This window comes from Cyprinodon tularosa, unplaced genomic scaffold (genome assembly GCF_016077235.1).
Source record: "Cyprinodon tularosa strain WSP-4 unplaced genomic scaffold, ASM1607723v1 ctg140, whole genome shotgun sequence".
NCBI classification, from domain to species: domain Eukaryota; kingdom Metazoa; phylum Chordata; class Actinopteri; order Cyprinodontiformes; family Cyprinodontidae; genus Cyprinodon; species Cyprinodon tularosa.
In genome coordinates, this window is record NW_024038221.1 from 976266 (window position 1) to 993254 (window position 16989).

The window sequence follows — 16989 nt, forward strand, 5'->3', positions numbered from 1 at the left end:
GGCAGCAGACTAAGCAGAGACTCCCAGACTTCCCTCTCCGCAGACACCTCCTCCAGCTCTGTTGGGGGAAGCCCTAGGCGCTCCCAGGCCAGCCGAGAGACATAGTCTCTCCAGCGTGTCCCGGGTCGTCCCCTGGGCCTCCTCCCGGTGGGACGTGTCTGGAACACCTCCCGAGGGAGGCGTCCAGGGGGCATCCGAAAAAGATGTCCGAGCCACCTCAACTGACTCCTCTCGATGTGGAGGAGAACCGGCTCTACTCTGAGCCTCTCCCGAATGACCGAGGTCCTCACCCTATCTCTAAGGGGGAGCCCAGCCACCCTGCGGAGAAAGCTCATTTCAGCCGCTTGTATCCGGGATCTCGTTCTTTCGGTCATGATCCAAATTTCATGACCATAGGTGAGGGTAGGAATGTAGACCGACCGGTAAATTGAGAGCTTTGCCTTTTCGCTCAGCTCTCTCTTCACCACGACAGACCGGTGCAGCGTCCGCATTATTGCAGCAGCCGCACCGATCCGTCTATCGATCTCCCGCTCCATTCTTTCCTCACTCGTGAACAGGACCCCAAGATACTTGAACTCCTCCACTTGAGGCAGGGACTCTCCTCCAACCTGAAGGGGACAAGCCACCTTTTTCCGGTCGAGAACCATGGCCTCGGACTTGGAGGAGCTGATTCTCATCCCGGCCGCTTCACACTCGGCTGCGAACCGCCCCAGCGCACGCTGTAGGTCTTGGCAGGAGGGAGCCAGCAGAACTACGTCATCCGCAAAAAGCAGGGACGAGATCCGCTGTTCCCCAAACCAGACCCCCTCCGGTCCTTGGCTGCGCCTAGAAATCCTGTCCATAAAAGTTATGAACAGGACCGGTGACAGAGAGCAGCCCTGTCGGAGTCCAACATGCACTGGGAACAGGTCCGACTTAGTGCCGGCAATGCGAACCAGACTCCTGCTCCGCTTGTACAGAGATCTACTAGATTGTACTGACAATCTAGATCTTATTCATTTCTTCAACCCCTTTTTTAAACAGAAGCACTAAATTATACATTTAGAATCGTCCCTGATAACTTAATGCAGTCTTAAATTTTATTCATGTTTTCTCAGAAATATTATTCAATCCAAAGATTATTTTAGAGATTGATCAATGCTGCTCTTTTAAGTTGATGCTGTGAATATTTATTTTGTCATGAATGAAAACCGATCCCTGATTTTTTTTGGGGAGGTTTTAACCTCATAACCTGGTATTTTTCTTATGCAATCGTTGTAGAATAGACTTAAAATTTATGTTTAATCATTTTAAGGACACAAAAAACACGATATAGAGCTAACTTAGACCCCTTTTCATATCCGTACTACCCTTTTTTCCCCTCTTGCAAGGAGTCATGCAAGAATTATTGTTTTGTGTGAATGTTCATGTGGTTGTAGCCATATCAACATTGGCATTTTGTAATAATCCGTGTGTTTTTTTTTTTTTGTTTTTTTTCGTTTTTCAATGCCCCCCCCCCCCCCCCCCCCCCACACACACACACACACACACACACACACACACACAGTGGTGATGACTCCTTTAAAGAAACGTCTCAATTCGAACAAAAATGACATATTTTTAACAAATAAAAAAAAAACAATAAAGTACCGGCTGATACAACTATGAGCCCAAAACATCAGCAATACTTTGGTCTGTCTCTGCTATATTTAAAGAGACGGACCAAAATAAGAAAGTAGATCCCCGTAAATCCTCATGGTGGCTGTTAAAGGTCAAAGACACCTGTGTCAGAACTCCTTTAATTGAATCCAATTAATGATTTTTCAGTAGAAGCCGATAAAAGTTCAAGCCTCGTTAATGACTGGTTTCTCGTCTGCTGTTGGTATGTTTGGGCACAGCTGTGGAGCGAGCTCGGCTTTATTGATCTTCCATTCCTAAGGGTGAAACTAATCTTTGCAATTTCTCCCTTGCTTCCAGGAAAATCTTCAAACACAGAACAAGGAGAGGAAATGATCAGCGTTTTTTTTTTACCGAGATTTGTCCATTTTGGTTATGTGTAGTATTTCTGTTTTCATGAAACAGAAATGTAGTTCAGCTGAGAAGTTAAAGCATGGGGGGCATTCCCGCTTTATTTCATAGAGGTCATTTAAAGTGATCACTGATTTAGCTGTGAGTTATAGATGCAACTGCAGATAAAAAAAATAGAAAAAACATTTTTAATGGGCATTTCTTTTACATTTCTCAATCATACATGAATGAAACAATTTGCAGCAGTTCTTTTAGGTTTTTATCAAACATAGACTCTCCCCTCTTTTACGATGATAGACTGTTGCAGAGGAAAGCTGCGGGGCTGTGGCCTCCCTGCTACAGCACATCCGTAAAGATTCATGCAGCTTAGTTAATCTGCTTGTAAACTAGATTTATAATGTTTTTCTGGACTCCATGTAGGAACAACCCCCTTCGCTCACATAGTTATAAACTCTCATTGGGGCTGTTGGCGTTTATTGTCTGTAACTTTCTAAAAAATATAGTTAGGCGGTCATAATGCTGTTATTATTAGAGCGGAATAAAACTCTTCCTGTTGCTCTCAGATGGCCATTTACTCTAGCCGGTCTTGAGTTATTACTGACTAGGAATCCCTATAAAAAGAAGAAAAAAGGTTTCCCATGCATACTGAGGGAAAGAGTCATTTTACCATAACCCATATCTGTTTTACTTACCTTCATTTCCCGTTGAATTACAGTCTCATACTTAGGAATGCAAGTTATTGATTAATGAATGAATCTAAAGTGGTCTGATCTTATCACTCGCCTAACAATTAATTTAAAAGTGAGATCAACTCACTGTTAACAAAAAACTGTTATGTTACTGAATAAAAAGAGATGTATAGAATATGTGAAACACTTCTAATTTACAGTCTGCAGTGGTGGAAAAACAGTCATTAAAATACGCTCTGACATAATATTCTTTTTAATGAGTAAATAATCCAGAAATCTAAAACTATCAACAGTAAAAATAAGCAAACAATCTTGTCTTAAGTAATGACACCAATTAGTATCACTTCAGGATATGGTGTTTGTGTATCGATGTTTTTGACTAACTGACTGCAGGCGATGCTATGAACTGCTGTCTTTTCTCGCTTTTCATATTACTGGTCAAAGTTCTTAGTGGGTAAAAGTTTGTCACCTCCAGGTGTGGATCAGTGCTCGTAATAATAATAGTCAGCTTCAACCCAACCCATTCGAGTCAATGAGTCGATGCACTCAACTGGTTTTCCCTAGATAGAAAACTGAATCAATTTGACTGCATGATCTTGTGAACTGTAAAGTGTCTTGAGATGACATTTGTTGTGAATTGGCGGCATATAAATAAATTGAATTGAAATTAACCCTACATTCGGTGCCGGCCCCGCTGGTTGATTGTGAGGCTTAATAAAAAACATGTAGAACACAGTTTCATAGTATGATATGAATTGATTTGGACGATTTAGTGATTGACTGAACTTTGAAGATTCCTTGTGATGTTAGATTTTCATTAGGGCTGGAGAATTTAATGCATTCACAATTTAACCACAACACAACGCATCTCCTCATCAGCCTGGTTCCTCATGTTAACAGTAGTGCAACCAGCAACCAACTACCACGACAGCTGTTTCTGCACTCAACATGCTCACGTGCTCTTTCTACCGTAATAACAGTTCTCCCTTTTATTTATCAAACTGTAAAATCGGGGAGGTCTGGTAACTGTAACATAGTCATATTGGGAGTGGTGGCCTAGTGGTTAGGGCATTGCGCTTGGAATCGTAAGGTTCTGAGTTTGAGCCCCACTCCTACAGACTGCCACTCTGGGTCTCTGAGGAAAGACCCTTAACCTCACACTGCTCCCCGGGCGCCGCACAATTGCAGCCCACTGCTCCCCAAGGGGATGGGTTAAATGCAGAGAGTGAATTTTGTTGTTCTATACTTGTGACAGTGTATTGACTTGAGTGTATACTCTTCTATAATGTGAGTAACAGGCCTAATATGAGTCATTTGGGGAATAAAAAAAAAAAAACTTAAAGCCCGCTGTTTTTTTTTTTCGTTTGTTTATTATTTTAATCTTTTAAGGATTCAAATACTGTTCACTTTCATCTGTAATAGTAAAACAAATACTAACAAAGTCTTGAAAGCATCAGTCTGTGTGTAATTATTCTCTACCATGCGTTTTTTTTAGTGAATTGGGTTATTGAAATAATGACACCGTAGGTGATGTAGTAAAGAATGAGTTAAGATTGCAACCTGTTTAGACGGAGTTTGTAATTTAAGATGGATTGTTTTTCATAGATTAGTATGGCTGGATTGTAGTGGGAATTTTTCCAATTTCTCCTTCTACATGAAGCTGATAAATAAGTTTTCATATGAGCTACACACCAGGTTCCTGGCATTTTGTTTTTACGTTCCGCTTTTGTGGAGATAGAAGCACCATCATCTACAGCTGGATGCTGGGGGCCTTTTTTTCCCCCCTCCAACCGTTTCTTTCCTCAGGTTAGTGTGTTGCTTGCTCTAGCACCGCTGCTGCAGACGATGGATTGCAAACACATTAGAAATGGTATTACTCTCTGGGGCTCATGCAGCAGCAAGTCTCTTCAAGGTAATTGATCTCACGGGGCTTTTTGAATAGAGCAGAGCTGTCTGCTTTGAGAAAATACGCGGGTTCCTTTTTACAGGCTAACAGATTCTATAAACAGTGGATGGCTTGTAACTGCTTAGAAAAAAAAAAATAACAGTTTTACTTCAGAGGCTCTACCTTTCTAGTTTATCCTCAAATGATTTCTCTGATGCCCCCAGACCTCGGAGACTCTCAGTATTTCCTACCCACTATCAGCTTTTCAGAAATTGTTGCTGTAAATGTAAAATCGAAGAATAATTTTATGCATTGCAAAAATATTTTCACGTTTTCTGCATTTTTATATCAAACCAAAAGAAGAATATTTGCATTCTTCTCATTTCTGATAAGCTGAGCCCTATTTCTGTTTTTATCAGATTCCACTGGCTAATTAAGCTCCTAAAAACCTAGCATTCATTCTCTTCATTTGAATTCAAAGCAGCTGGAAATATATATATATACTTTGTTATATTTAAATCTAGCACACATTTCACAGCCCTCCTCCTTCTTACAGAATGGGCTGAAGGAGAGTTGGGATGAATTATAGGGCTGGAAATGAGTAACTTTGAATGCAATCCAAACATAAATTAATTTAATAGTAAAATTGACCGTGTTTGAGGATGTGAATCTGAAAAGACTATTTCCAAAGGTGGGGAGATGGACGCTTGGGGATAGTTAGCTGATGCAAAGCTAGCATCAAAGGGCTGAAGCTTGCTGCAGTGCAGGACTGCCTGCTCCCCTGTGCACCCCCCTCTTCTACCTCTTGTTTTTTGTTTTTTTTAAGCAGGCCTTACACTTAACTCTGGTTCATGTTGTTGCTTAAATCTCTCTAAAACATTATGATAAACAAAATGTTTAAAGTGACAAAGAGATCTGCTTTTGCATTGGAAACTCTTTAAAAAACAAGGTTTTATAGATTTTTAAACTGTAGAGCTACTTATACAGTTTTTTTAAGGCAGAACCAATGAGGATTATTTAGACACCTATTTATACCGATCCCCAATTTATGCTGCTTAGGAACATTATTATTTCATGTTCCTACTTCATTTAGATTTAAAACAAACCCACAGTTATTACAAATGTTACCAGAAGGCTCAATTTAAACAAAAAGAAACATTTATTAAGAAAGGAAACAAAAGGGTTGGATGTGCATTGCCTCCCCATTTTGTAATCTCAATTCTTGGCTAATAAATGCACCAATGAATCAGTGAACAGAACAGATTTATTGGCCAGTGCAGATATCAGAAACAGTGTTTCCATCCATCCTCAGGACCTAATCTCATGGATGTTTTAAATGTGTTTTTTTGTCAAAGGATTGCAGCACCTCTGCAGCACTCAGACTGCAAAGGACAGTTGATCAGCCAGTTATTTAATCCAGGTGTGGAAGCAGGGGGACATCTAAAACATGCAGGACGTGGGTCCTGAGGAGCAGTATTAGGAACCACTGAAGTTTGTGTTTGTAGAAAGAGGGTCAGTTTCTTTTCATGTTAACTGGGTCAAATCACAGATTACTTGTTAAAATTATGGTTTCCCGTGGCTGTAGCTAGAATTTAGGGGAAATATGAGGATGATAGAGCTTGCGTGTTGTCCTTTAGTGATTGACACTTCATAGTGGGGGAGCAGTGATGTTTTAAACACTGTTCAGCCTTTATTTATTTAGGCAGCTGGTATTAGGTATGTTTGGAGAAATCCATATATTTTCCATGGAAAGTTTTATTCACAAGCCATAAAATCGGCATTAATAGATGTTCTTGGCATCAGATAACACAGTTAGCAGTAAAACTTGGCTGCAATGAGTAAAGCAAAGAATGCTGCTTTAAGCAGATGTTTTGTGGACTTCCTTTCTGTTCATACGATTCCTGTAATTCTTAGTTAATATTTTATTGAAGTTAAAGCCTAAATGGCATAAAGTTAGATTAGGAATCTGGTTCGTTGTGATAAATCTGAAGAAATAACAGTTTTATTGTAAAATATTAAACAATTTCTCTTTGTTTGTCTACAGGTTTGATGGAAATTTTAATACCAACGTTTCTAAGACCATCTGCTGCGACAGGCTCTCCCCCACAGTCAACAGCAGAGCGTTCAACCCAGGACGGGACCTCAACTCAGGTCTGCTCAAACCTCCTCTTAAACACAGAGATGAAGGAAATGACTTATATGCAGCATAACTTATTAATTCAGGTCCTACGTTGATCGGTCTCTGAGACCTTTTTAACAGTTTGGTTGTTTTTTTTTTGCTTTTAATCTTCAGAAAATGTACTATTGTGGAGAACATTATTATCTTAGCATAAGAGTTACTCTTCAGATACAGTTTAAAACTCTCCATTCACCTCTTTTTTTCTTCCTGTTATCAATTTAAAAACAACAAAAAGCTTTAATCATTCAGATATTATCCTTTTATCTTTGAACTCTTTCAATTTTTTTATTCGGGTAGTTTTTTTTTATTACTATGAATAGTTTTTTACCTATATTATTATTATTACAGGTGCTGGTCATAAAATTAGAATATCATGAAAAAGTAGATTGATTTCAGTAATTCCATTTAAAAAGTGAAACTTGTATATTATATTCATACATTACATACAAACTCATATATTTCAGATGTTTATTTTGTTTAATTTTGATGATTACAAATGACAACAAATGAAAATCTCAAATTCATCATATCAGAAAATTAGAATATTGTGAAAAGGTTGAAAATTGATGGCCCCTGGTGCCACACTCTAATCAGCTAATTAACTCAAACCACCTGCAAAAGCCTTTAAATGGTCTTTCAGTCTAGTTCTATAGGCTACACAATCATGGGGAAGACTGCTGACTTGACAGTTGTCCAAAAGACGACCATCGACACCTTGCACAAGGAGGGCAAGACACAAAAGGTCATCGCTAAAGAGGCTGGCTGTTCACAGAGCTCAGTGTCCAAGCACATTAATAGAGAGACGAAGGGAAGGAAAAGATGTGGTCGAAAAAAGTGTACAAGCAAGAGAGATAACCGCACCCTGGAGAGGATTGTGAAACAAAACCCATTCAAAAATGTGGGGGAGATTCACAAAGAGTGGACTGCAGCTGGAGTGAGTGCTTCAAGAACCACCACACACAGACGTATGAAAGACATGGGTTTCTGCTGTCGCATTCCTTGTGTCAAGCCACTCTTGAACCACAGACAGCGTCAGAAGCGTCTTGCCTGGGCTAAAGAGAAACAGGACTGGACTGCTGGTGAGTGGTCCAAAGTCATGTTCTCTGATGAAAGTAAATTTTGCATTTCCTTTGGAAATCAAGGTCCCAGAGTCTGGAGGAAAAGAAGAGAGGCACTTCATCCACGTTGCTTGAAGTCCAGTGTAAAGTTTCCACAGTCAGTGATGGTTTGGGGTGCCATGTCATCTGCTGGTGTTGGTCCATTGTGTTTTCTGAGGTCCAGGGTCAACGCAGCCACATACCAGGAAGTTTTAGAGCACTTCATGCTTCCTGCAGCTGACCAACTTTTTGGAGATGCAGATTTCATTTTCCAACAGGACTTGGCACCTGCACACAGTGCCAAAGCTACCAGTACCTGGTTGAAGGACCATGGTATCCCTGTTCTTAATTGGCCAGCAAACTCTCCTGACCTTAACCCCATAGAAAATCTATGGGGTATTGTGAAGAAGAAGATGGAATACACCAGACCCAACAATTCAGAAGAGCTAAAAGCCACTATTAGAGCAACCTGGGCTATCATAACACCTGAGCAGTGCCACAGACTGATCGACTCCATGCCACGCCGCATTGCTGCAGTAATACAGGCCAAAAGAGGCCCAACTAAATACTGAGTGCTGTACATGCTCATACTTTTCATGTTCATACTTTTCAGTTGGCCAACATTTCTATAAATCCTTTGTTTTTATTGGTCTTCAGTAATATTCTAATTTTCTGATATGATGAATTTGAGATTTTCATTTGTTGTCATTTGTAATCATCAAAATTAAACAAAATAAACATCTGAAATATATGAGTTTGTATGTAATGTATGAATATAATATACACGTTTCACTTTTTAAATGGAATTACTGAAATCAATCTACTTTTTCATGATATTCTAATTTTATGACCAGCACCTGTATATACAAAGTAAGGCTTCTTAATAAAGTTGTGGATGGCAGTAATGGAAAACCAGGTTACCAGGTTACTTTAGGTCTACTGCAGATTCTGACATTGTAAAAGCTTAGATGTGTTTGCAGAATCTCTGTCTGGTTCTGATTAAAAACAGAATAGGGAAATTTCCCAAGCTCTGTGCCAGTTTTTACCAGCTGCATTTTCCGTTTTTTTTGCCATTGCTCAGGCAACATTTTTAGAATTGAGACGTTATTTACAAGAATAATAAACAACTTTATCTTCATCGCTGTTTGGAAAGCATTGCTAATTCTCTATTAGGATTGTAGTCTACCCCATTGCAGGCTGATTGCTCTTTTTAACCATTCTTTAATGAAAAAGTATGACAGTTTTATAACCCAGATTAAAATGTTGCTTTCTGTCAGTTTCTCAATGAGGGTAGAGTTACAGCCATTCTCAAAGAGAGTAAATATAAATTATGCGGGGTTGTTGGTTCCAGACAGGCGGATTATTTTTAGTTTCAATGCAACATTTTAACATCCAGGATCAGTTAAATCCATTTTTAAAATAGTTTTACTGAATGAGACTGCAGTATGGTGATTTTGTTTGAAAAGATGTAAAATACAGTAAATCTAGACTGATTGAAATCTGTCTGGACAATAAAAGAAACATTTTGGTCTGATAAATCTAAGATTGGCTTATTTGGCCTTAGTTACAATAATTATATTTAATGGAAAAGGTTTGAAGTCTGCAAGTCTGCGAAAGAACGAAAAAAATTGTAATGTTTATACATTACACATTAAAGTGCAAAATTTGTTATTGCAACTTTTTACCAGAGCCTTAGGTCAGGGTTCCTGAGCAGGATCATTAGCAGGGGTATATATATATATATATATATATATATATATATATATGAAAAAATATGTTCCTATTCAGTTGCAAATACAAGTACATACACACATTTGATATATGCATATTAGGACTTTGCATTTAATAGCAGTGATTTATTTGCTGCCTTTAAACCAAACCTTAACATTTACCCTAACTATTATTAGCATGCTCCTAACCTTAACCTAAATAGAATCCACACCATACTTTTATTCTAACCTCTAACATTGAAAATGGGGTTCTAACGGATTAGGACCAGACTATGGTCTGTTAGTGTCAGACTGTGGAGTAAAAAGGTTCTAACTTGTTATTTATATAATATTTAAATCCTTTACTTTCTTACATTATCTGTCATTTTTCACCTCAAAGGTTTTGTTTGGGGTCTTCTTCCAAGAGCAACTCTCTACACATGTTTAATGACTGCCATTTGTAGTACATCATCATTGGTGGGGTTTTATTTCCCTTACAAGGCCAAGCATAATGAGTATAAGTTACCCCTCAGCCTCCCAGCTCCTCTTCTCATCCCTCACACTAGCTCCTCCTTGACCTCCTCACTCCGAGTCTATTCAGTCTCTCCCATTTGTCTCAACCTAGTCTAAACAAGTACGCTATAGCGGGAAGGGAGGGCGTGGCTAAAGACAGCAGGAATAATTGAGGAGGAGAGAATGATGAATGAAGGGAAAGAAGGGAGGGGTGAGAGCTGATTGAAATGTTGTAATTCTGTCAAGACTGTTGTTTCCTCCAACTGCTTTCCTTTTCATCTTCCATTTTCCTTTCTCTTTAGGAAAGACTGGTACAATGGTGGATGTTGGTGAAATTAGTTTTTAGATCAGCGTTTGGTGAGACATGAGGGGCTGAGAGCATTATGATTACAGCACTAGTTGGATTTACCTGCTCTTTCCCCTCTATCTCCTCTAGAAGACCTTCTTCCTGTGCAATTTTTCAAACTTAAGACCCCTAATTTTGTGGGAGTCGTATCTTTACCTTTTCCATTCATGGTGGGTCTGTGATCAAATCCAGCTTTTTATGAAATATCTGAACTTTTTTTGTGGATATGGGCTGATAATGAAATATATTAGGCTGAATTCAGATTTCTAAAGCTTTGACTTTGTGGTTCAGAATCGACATATTTTAATGTCTTTTAAATGTATTGTTGAGGATTTTCATGAATTTTGCCCCTTAAAAAAAAAAAAAAGAATGCACATGTGCAATCCTGTTCTTGCTTCTGAGAGGGAATTAAATGCATGCGAGAGCATGCACAAGCCCATTTCTCCTCGTGCACACTCTGTTTAAAAATTGCTGTTCTCATAGCTCATCAAGCTTACAGTAGGCTTGTCCCGATCCGATACGTGGATCGGATCGGGACGCCGATATTGGCAAAAAAATGCGTATCGGCAAAGAATGTAAAAATGCCGATCCAGACTGCCGATCCAGTTTTTTAAAAAAAATCCGGTCCGTATTTTCCAGTTTCGCCGATTGAAACGATCCATTCCACTATTTTGCGCCAGTGTTCCCCGAATCCGGTCCGCATTTTCCAGAACACCTTCAACACACCCACAGGTCTTTTTGGGTCTGTCTCCCGGCCTAACCATTAAAACAGGTGAATTGGAAGATAGCGGGGAAGGGGATCCGTGGTCAGCCGTGTGGGATTATTTTATCCTGCATGATGTGTAGATGGAGACTAGGTGTGGAGGAGATTGGGGAGTATAAGGCATTTTTGTGTAATAGTTCACTGTTATTTGCACTGTTTTTTTTTAAGCAGTGTCTTTTTTCAAGAGTAGAGTCCTGATTCTAAGTTAATAGAATATTTTCCACTCTTGTCTGTTTTGCATTTTTATTAAAACTTACAGTAATACTTGCACCTTTAATTGTTTACGGTTTTACTGTTCACTGTGCAATTTCAGATTGCTATTCATAATTTTGTCCAGTTTTTGTTTATCTCTTAATAAACAGGTAAGTTTGTTGTTACCAAGCATTGTGTTTTATTCAATCTCACCTAATTCAGCTGGCTAGATGTTATCAAGAGTACTAAAACCCTTTTCAACATGAGTCTTACAACTAAGGCTAAATACTTTAACTTAAACTTAAATGCATGCTTGAATAGGCTGGTATCGGCCAGTATCGGTATCGGATCGGAAGTCCAAAAACAATATCGGTATCGGATCGGAAGTGCAAAAACCTGGATCGGGACATCTCTAGCTTACAGTGTCCAAACTTCTGCCCTAACCCCTAAATCCCTCCATCACTATATAGTGCTGGGACTATATAGTGGACTTCATAGAGCACTCAGTTAACTGACCGTTTGGATAAATGATCACTGCTTTTTGCTCCCCATGGGTCATGTAACTCCTCCTGCGCCATCTTTATTTTTAGTCGTCGCTGTTGGGTAGCTGTGTCACCAAATCCCATAATGCTTTGCAAGGAGAGCTCTCCATGCACAGCACACCGGGATATATCTGCCTTTTTTTTGGCTTTTTCTTTTTCTACACTTTGTAGACATTTATCCTCTTATGACCCTCAGCCATTTTAAAAAAAACCCTGGAGAGAAATGCGAGCTTCATAACTGTCTGACCGCCTGAACGTGCTCATGTGCAGAAAAAGATGGCCAACCAGCACGTAGGACGGCCTTATGTAAACATATCAACAGAATGATTGACAGTTAGGACGACCACTTATTTAGATGAGAAACCCGGAAAAAAACATCATCCTCTATAGCTTTAATGATTTATAATATGATCAGAGGCATGCCTCTATCTCTGTGCAGTAGATTATTGACTAAAATAAATTTCTGGTTTGAAAACAATTTTGAATTGACATTCTAAACTGTCCTGTATTGTATATTAGAGTTTTGCACCATTAGCAAAGCTAGCTTTAAGGCAACTGTTGTCTGTATAGGCTGTAAATGATTCCCAATCCAGCATGTTCAATGGAAGAGGTGAAAAGCTCAACAGGATAAAGCAGAGCAACTTTTTTCTACTCCAGCCTTCCTGTTATCAACCCAAAGTCTGACTCTCTCTCACAGACTCTGCCTGCCACTAGATACCTTCGATCAGTAGGCATCCATACCTGACAGAACACGCAAAGAAACATCTGAATTAAGGCTGTACGATTTTACCAAAAAACAGAAAGCAAATTATTTTGAACGAATATTGCAATCCTATTTTTTATTTTTCTTTGCACTACCCAGAAGTATGTTTTACTCTAGGCTTCAATTTTTCATAACCTTGAAAGCAAATTACTGTTACCTGTTGAAAAAGTATTGTATTTCTGTTTGCATGCATGGATCTGCTAACCTGACAACAGCCAGATGCATATCTAGCTCTGCCTAGCTCAACTCACATACATCTGGGAACCCGCCATAGGAATGCCTTTACTGAAGCCTGGGCCTTATCAAAACTCCTTGCATATGATTGGATAAGCCACTTGTCTGTCATCTTTATCGACGTGCTATTTCAACCACACACACCAAAGCTAACCCGTGACGCTGTGAGAAGAGCCTTCAAAGCCGTTCTCTGATGTTCTTTTAATGAAACAATATCAGATAGATTGGACAACACAGAAGAAATAGCAGCATCGATGCTAATGCTTGCTTCCTCGATGCGAGCCGCCATTGTTGTTGGAATCTCACGCTCACTTCTCCACTACGTCACATCCAGGAAACACCCGCCCTGCATCCTGATTGGCCAGACCATAAATTTGGTTGGGTAAATCACTTTCAATGAGCGTTGTCCCAGATGTATGTGAGTGGAGCTAGGCGGAGCTAGACATGCATCTGGCTGTTGTCAGGTTATGGATCTGCATGCTTTGGTGCATAAGAGCCAGCTAAAGGGCCCAAGAGAAATTTTGTGTCTTACTCTTGATAAATGTAATGGGACCAAAACTTAGTCCTTCTGAGATGTGAATATCGCCTTTTGTTAGATTTACTATAAACATATATTGCAAATGCAATTAATTGCTCAGACCTAATCCGAATGCAGTAACCTTTTTTCCTCTTTGCGTTAATTGACTCTCTCACCATCTATTTCATACACGATCACATTTTTGCTGTTTCCTTTCTCAATTCATCACCTCAAATCTGACTTCCTTAATAAATGCTTTTTTTTTTTTATATATATATATATATATATATATATATATATATATATATATATATATATTTTTTTTTTTTTTTTTTTTTTTTTTTTTTTATGTATGCCAAGTTAAAACCTGAATATTTTTCCATGAACAAGGTTCAAACACCATTTTGTAAAAAACGGTATTTTCATAATTATGCAAAGATTTAGCAGTTATAGGCAGCCTGATTCGGAGTTTTATAAAAATGAAATATTATTGTACTTGATGAGGGTTTTAAAGCAAAGCAGTATAAATGGTGTCTGGAAATTGTTCTTCTACTAGCTAAAAATCTTGATTTAAGGTTTCAAGACTAACGCATTAAAGCTCAGTGCAACAATAAATATTCTTTAATACTGAGGCAAAATACATTAAGACAGAACTAGAAGGAACTAAGTAGTTTCTTCTGCAATATCTGGGGAAAGTCTTTTATCAGTTGTAGATAATTTTAATAGATATTGATAGAAGATATGAGAGCTATTTTGCTTATAACTAGTTTACATTTTTCTATTTCTTGGCTTAGATAGCATTTTGTCTTCACAGGGCTTTTTCTGTCAATGTTACTGAGTGGTTTCTCTTTCTATGCGCCAGAGAGACCGATCAGAAGGCAGAGGGAATATGTTTAATACTTTAGGTGATCCTGTTACCTTTAGCTTTTCTTTCTCAATATTGTGCTGCTGAGAGTTTATTACAGCTTGACCAAAGCTAAGGGGATTTTAAGTTTGTAGAATCAGCTGACAGGCTTAAGCTGTTGTTTGGGAGTTTGGCAGGGATTGAAAAAGTAATTAACAAAAGAAAAAAAAAACAGCTTGATGCCTTTCCAGGTTATAGAAAGCTGACTTCAGTGTGTAAAGAAATAGTGAGTCATACACAAAGCAGGATGTTTATAGGATATTTATTATTGCTAAACATTAAACATGTGTGTGAAAAGTTGTGACCGCCATGATAGACTGCCCAAATTACCAGTAATGGTTTCATGTGGTTCTTAAAATTGAAGCCATTTGTTTTCTTGTCACAAATCAACTATGTTTTGCTTCCTCAAGCCTGTGCTTTTTACAAAGAGGGTGAATTATCATGAGAGGATTACCAAATGTGGGCATCCTTGTCTTTTATTAGATGCAGGGCTGATTATGGAGCCATTTCTGGACCTTTTCATCATTCATTCTTTTCACAGTTACTCCTTTTTCCATTTTTTCTCAGACTTTGGGCAAAAAAAGTACAATCTGAATCTTCTCCAACTCCAGCAAACTTCCTCTCTTCGATTCTTTGCATTTGTCTGTTTGTTGTTTTTGTTTTGTTTTTCTTCAGGTGAAAATAAAGTTTTATGATTTCTATAAAGTTAGTATTTACAGACATCTGCTCTATGGGTTTTAGGTAGAGGTGGCTAATCCATGTCCAGAAAGTAAAAACTCTCAACCTGTTCAGATAACCAGGTGATTAGTTCCCAGTCTGTGGTGTAAAGCTGAACATGCAAATGGTTGGAACTAATCTCAGTTCAGGGTTTTCACTTTCTGGACCTGGATAATCCACCTCTGGTTTGAGGAAATTATCCTTGCAGAGTTGGTGGTTGCTGGTTTGGGGATAAAAATGCAAAATCCTGGAACATAAATGGTTGTTAACTGTATTCTTTTCAATGAGCATGATAAGGCATGTAACGTAGAGCTCTAACAATATTTGATATCCTCCCGGAGTCGGACCTTTACTGACTATCTATTGGAATGTGGACTGGGATAGCTGAACTTGTTTTCTAACATTTTTGTTCAGATTTATAAAGTTAATCACAAAAAAGCCTCATTGCCAAGCTGCATTGTTGTAGTGGGGAACTCTAAGGAACTCTAATTCTGAAGGGTTGATCTTTGACCAAGTTGGGTTGACCAAGGTTTAAACCGTGCAAAAACAAACTTCTACATGCAATAAAAGGAGAAGTTGCACGTAAACCACAGAGATGGGCTTTGCAGTAGATAACTTTTACAAAGCTGGGAAGGTCTGCTGTTTTTAGATGAAGGAATTGTGTTTGTAACAGGCTGATTGGAAGTGGAAATAAAAGTAATAGGAAGTTCTAAACATTGATATTTGACGTAAGGATAATAGTTATAAAATAATAATAGTTTGATTTTTTTATTTACTCTGCATCTAAGTATCCCAAAGGGGAAACAAAAGTAAAAAGAAATGAAAAAGGAAAATTAGTTGAAGGTAAAAGATTAAATATCAATCATGAAACCAGGAAAGCTGATGACAAATGTTTTATGACCAATATAAAGTGTGTATTTTTTATTAATTTAAAGGAAAGTCTTTTGATTAGATATCTGATTTGATATATGATCTAAACGTGTTTCTCATAACAACATGAGTTTTGCTAAACACGGGGATGATCAATGTTTTTGGGTCGCTGTAGGTTTTGTCGGCTCATTTTGTATCTTTTCCATTTTTTTCTCTCTCTATCTTGTCTGCAGTGTTGGCCGACAACCTGAAGTCCAACCCAGGGATAAAGTGGCAATACTTCAGCTCAGAGGAGGGCATCTTTACCGTCTTCCCTGCCCACAAGTTCCACTGCAAAGGAAACTACGAGCACCGCAGCCGGTAAACAGCTCCCACTGCTCTCCGTTAGAATTAGATTCTTTTTATCTATTTATTTATTGAGGCATGATTCCCTCTGATAACCTCTGCCAGCTCTGAACACATGACTGCTGGATCTAACAGGCTATGGTCTGCTTGTTGTCGCCTTCGTCTTCACCCCCCCTCATGCACCCCCTCCCCCTCTGCTGGTTGCTGTAGGGCGGCCCAGAGGGCAGGCTCCTGCCATGCTGCCCTTCTACTTCAAAAAGTTTTGAGAAAAATTGAGCAAGGACCTGAAATACATTAGAAATGATGTTTTCCAGTCCTCGCTTGATTTTTCTCAAAACTTTTTGAATCAGAGACTTTGCTCTTGGCTGTAGGGGAAAGCATGTTGTTTTGCCAGCTTCAGTTTTGAATCAGGCTTTGTGAAAGTCCCCACCCCCCATCCCCTCTTTACTTCTGGTAGGCTTATTGTCCAGCAGACCACACACAGTCTCTATCCATGTCCCATCCTGCTTCTAACATCGGCAACAAACAGCAGTTTTTAATATTGGTCACTTCAGGTTGAGCAGAAAATCGGGTTATAAATGCTTTTTACTACAGAACTGTTTATTGTGCTTCACAGTACTTGATTAAGATCCCTTCTAGTTGAATTAATGTATCAGTGCACATCAAACACATTTAATCTGTGCTTACTAGAGCACATTGGTAATGTTGGCAGGTGCA

At 38.8% G+C, this 16989-nt stretch overlaps 1 protein-coding gene across 1 annotated transcript in view; it reads left to right on the plus strand.

Annotated features, from left to right (window-relative positions):
* cachd1 (cache domain containing 1) overlaps window positions 1–16989 on the plus strand; it is a 119424-nt gene that overhangs the window by 65724 nt on the left and 36711 nt on the right. Inside the window, exons 4-5 of the mRNA XM_038278375.1 lie at window positions 6626–6732; window positions 16161–16287. Coding sequence (XP_038134303.1) covers window positions 6626–6732; window positions 16161–16287 — 234 coding nt within the window. The remainder of the gene's footprint in view (window positions 1–6625; window positions 6733–16160; window positions 16288–16989) is intronic.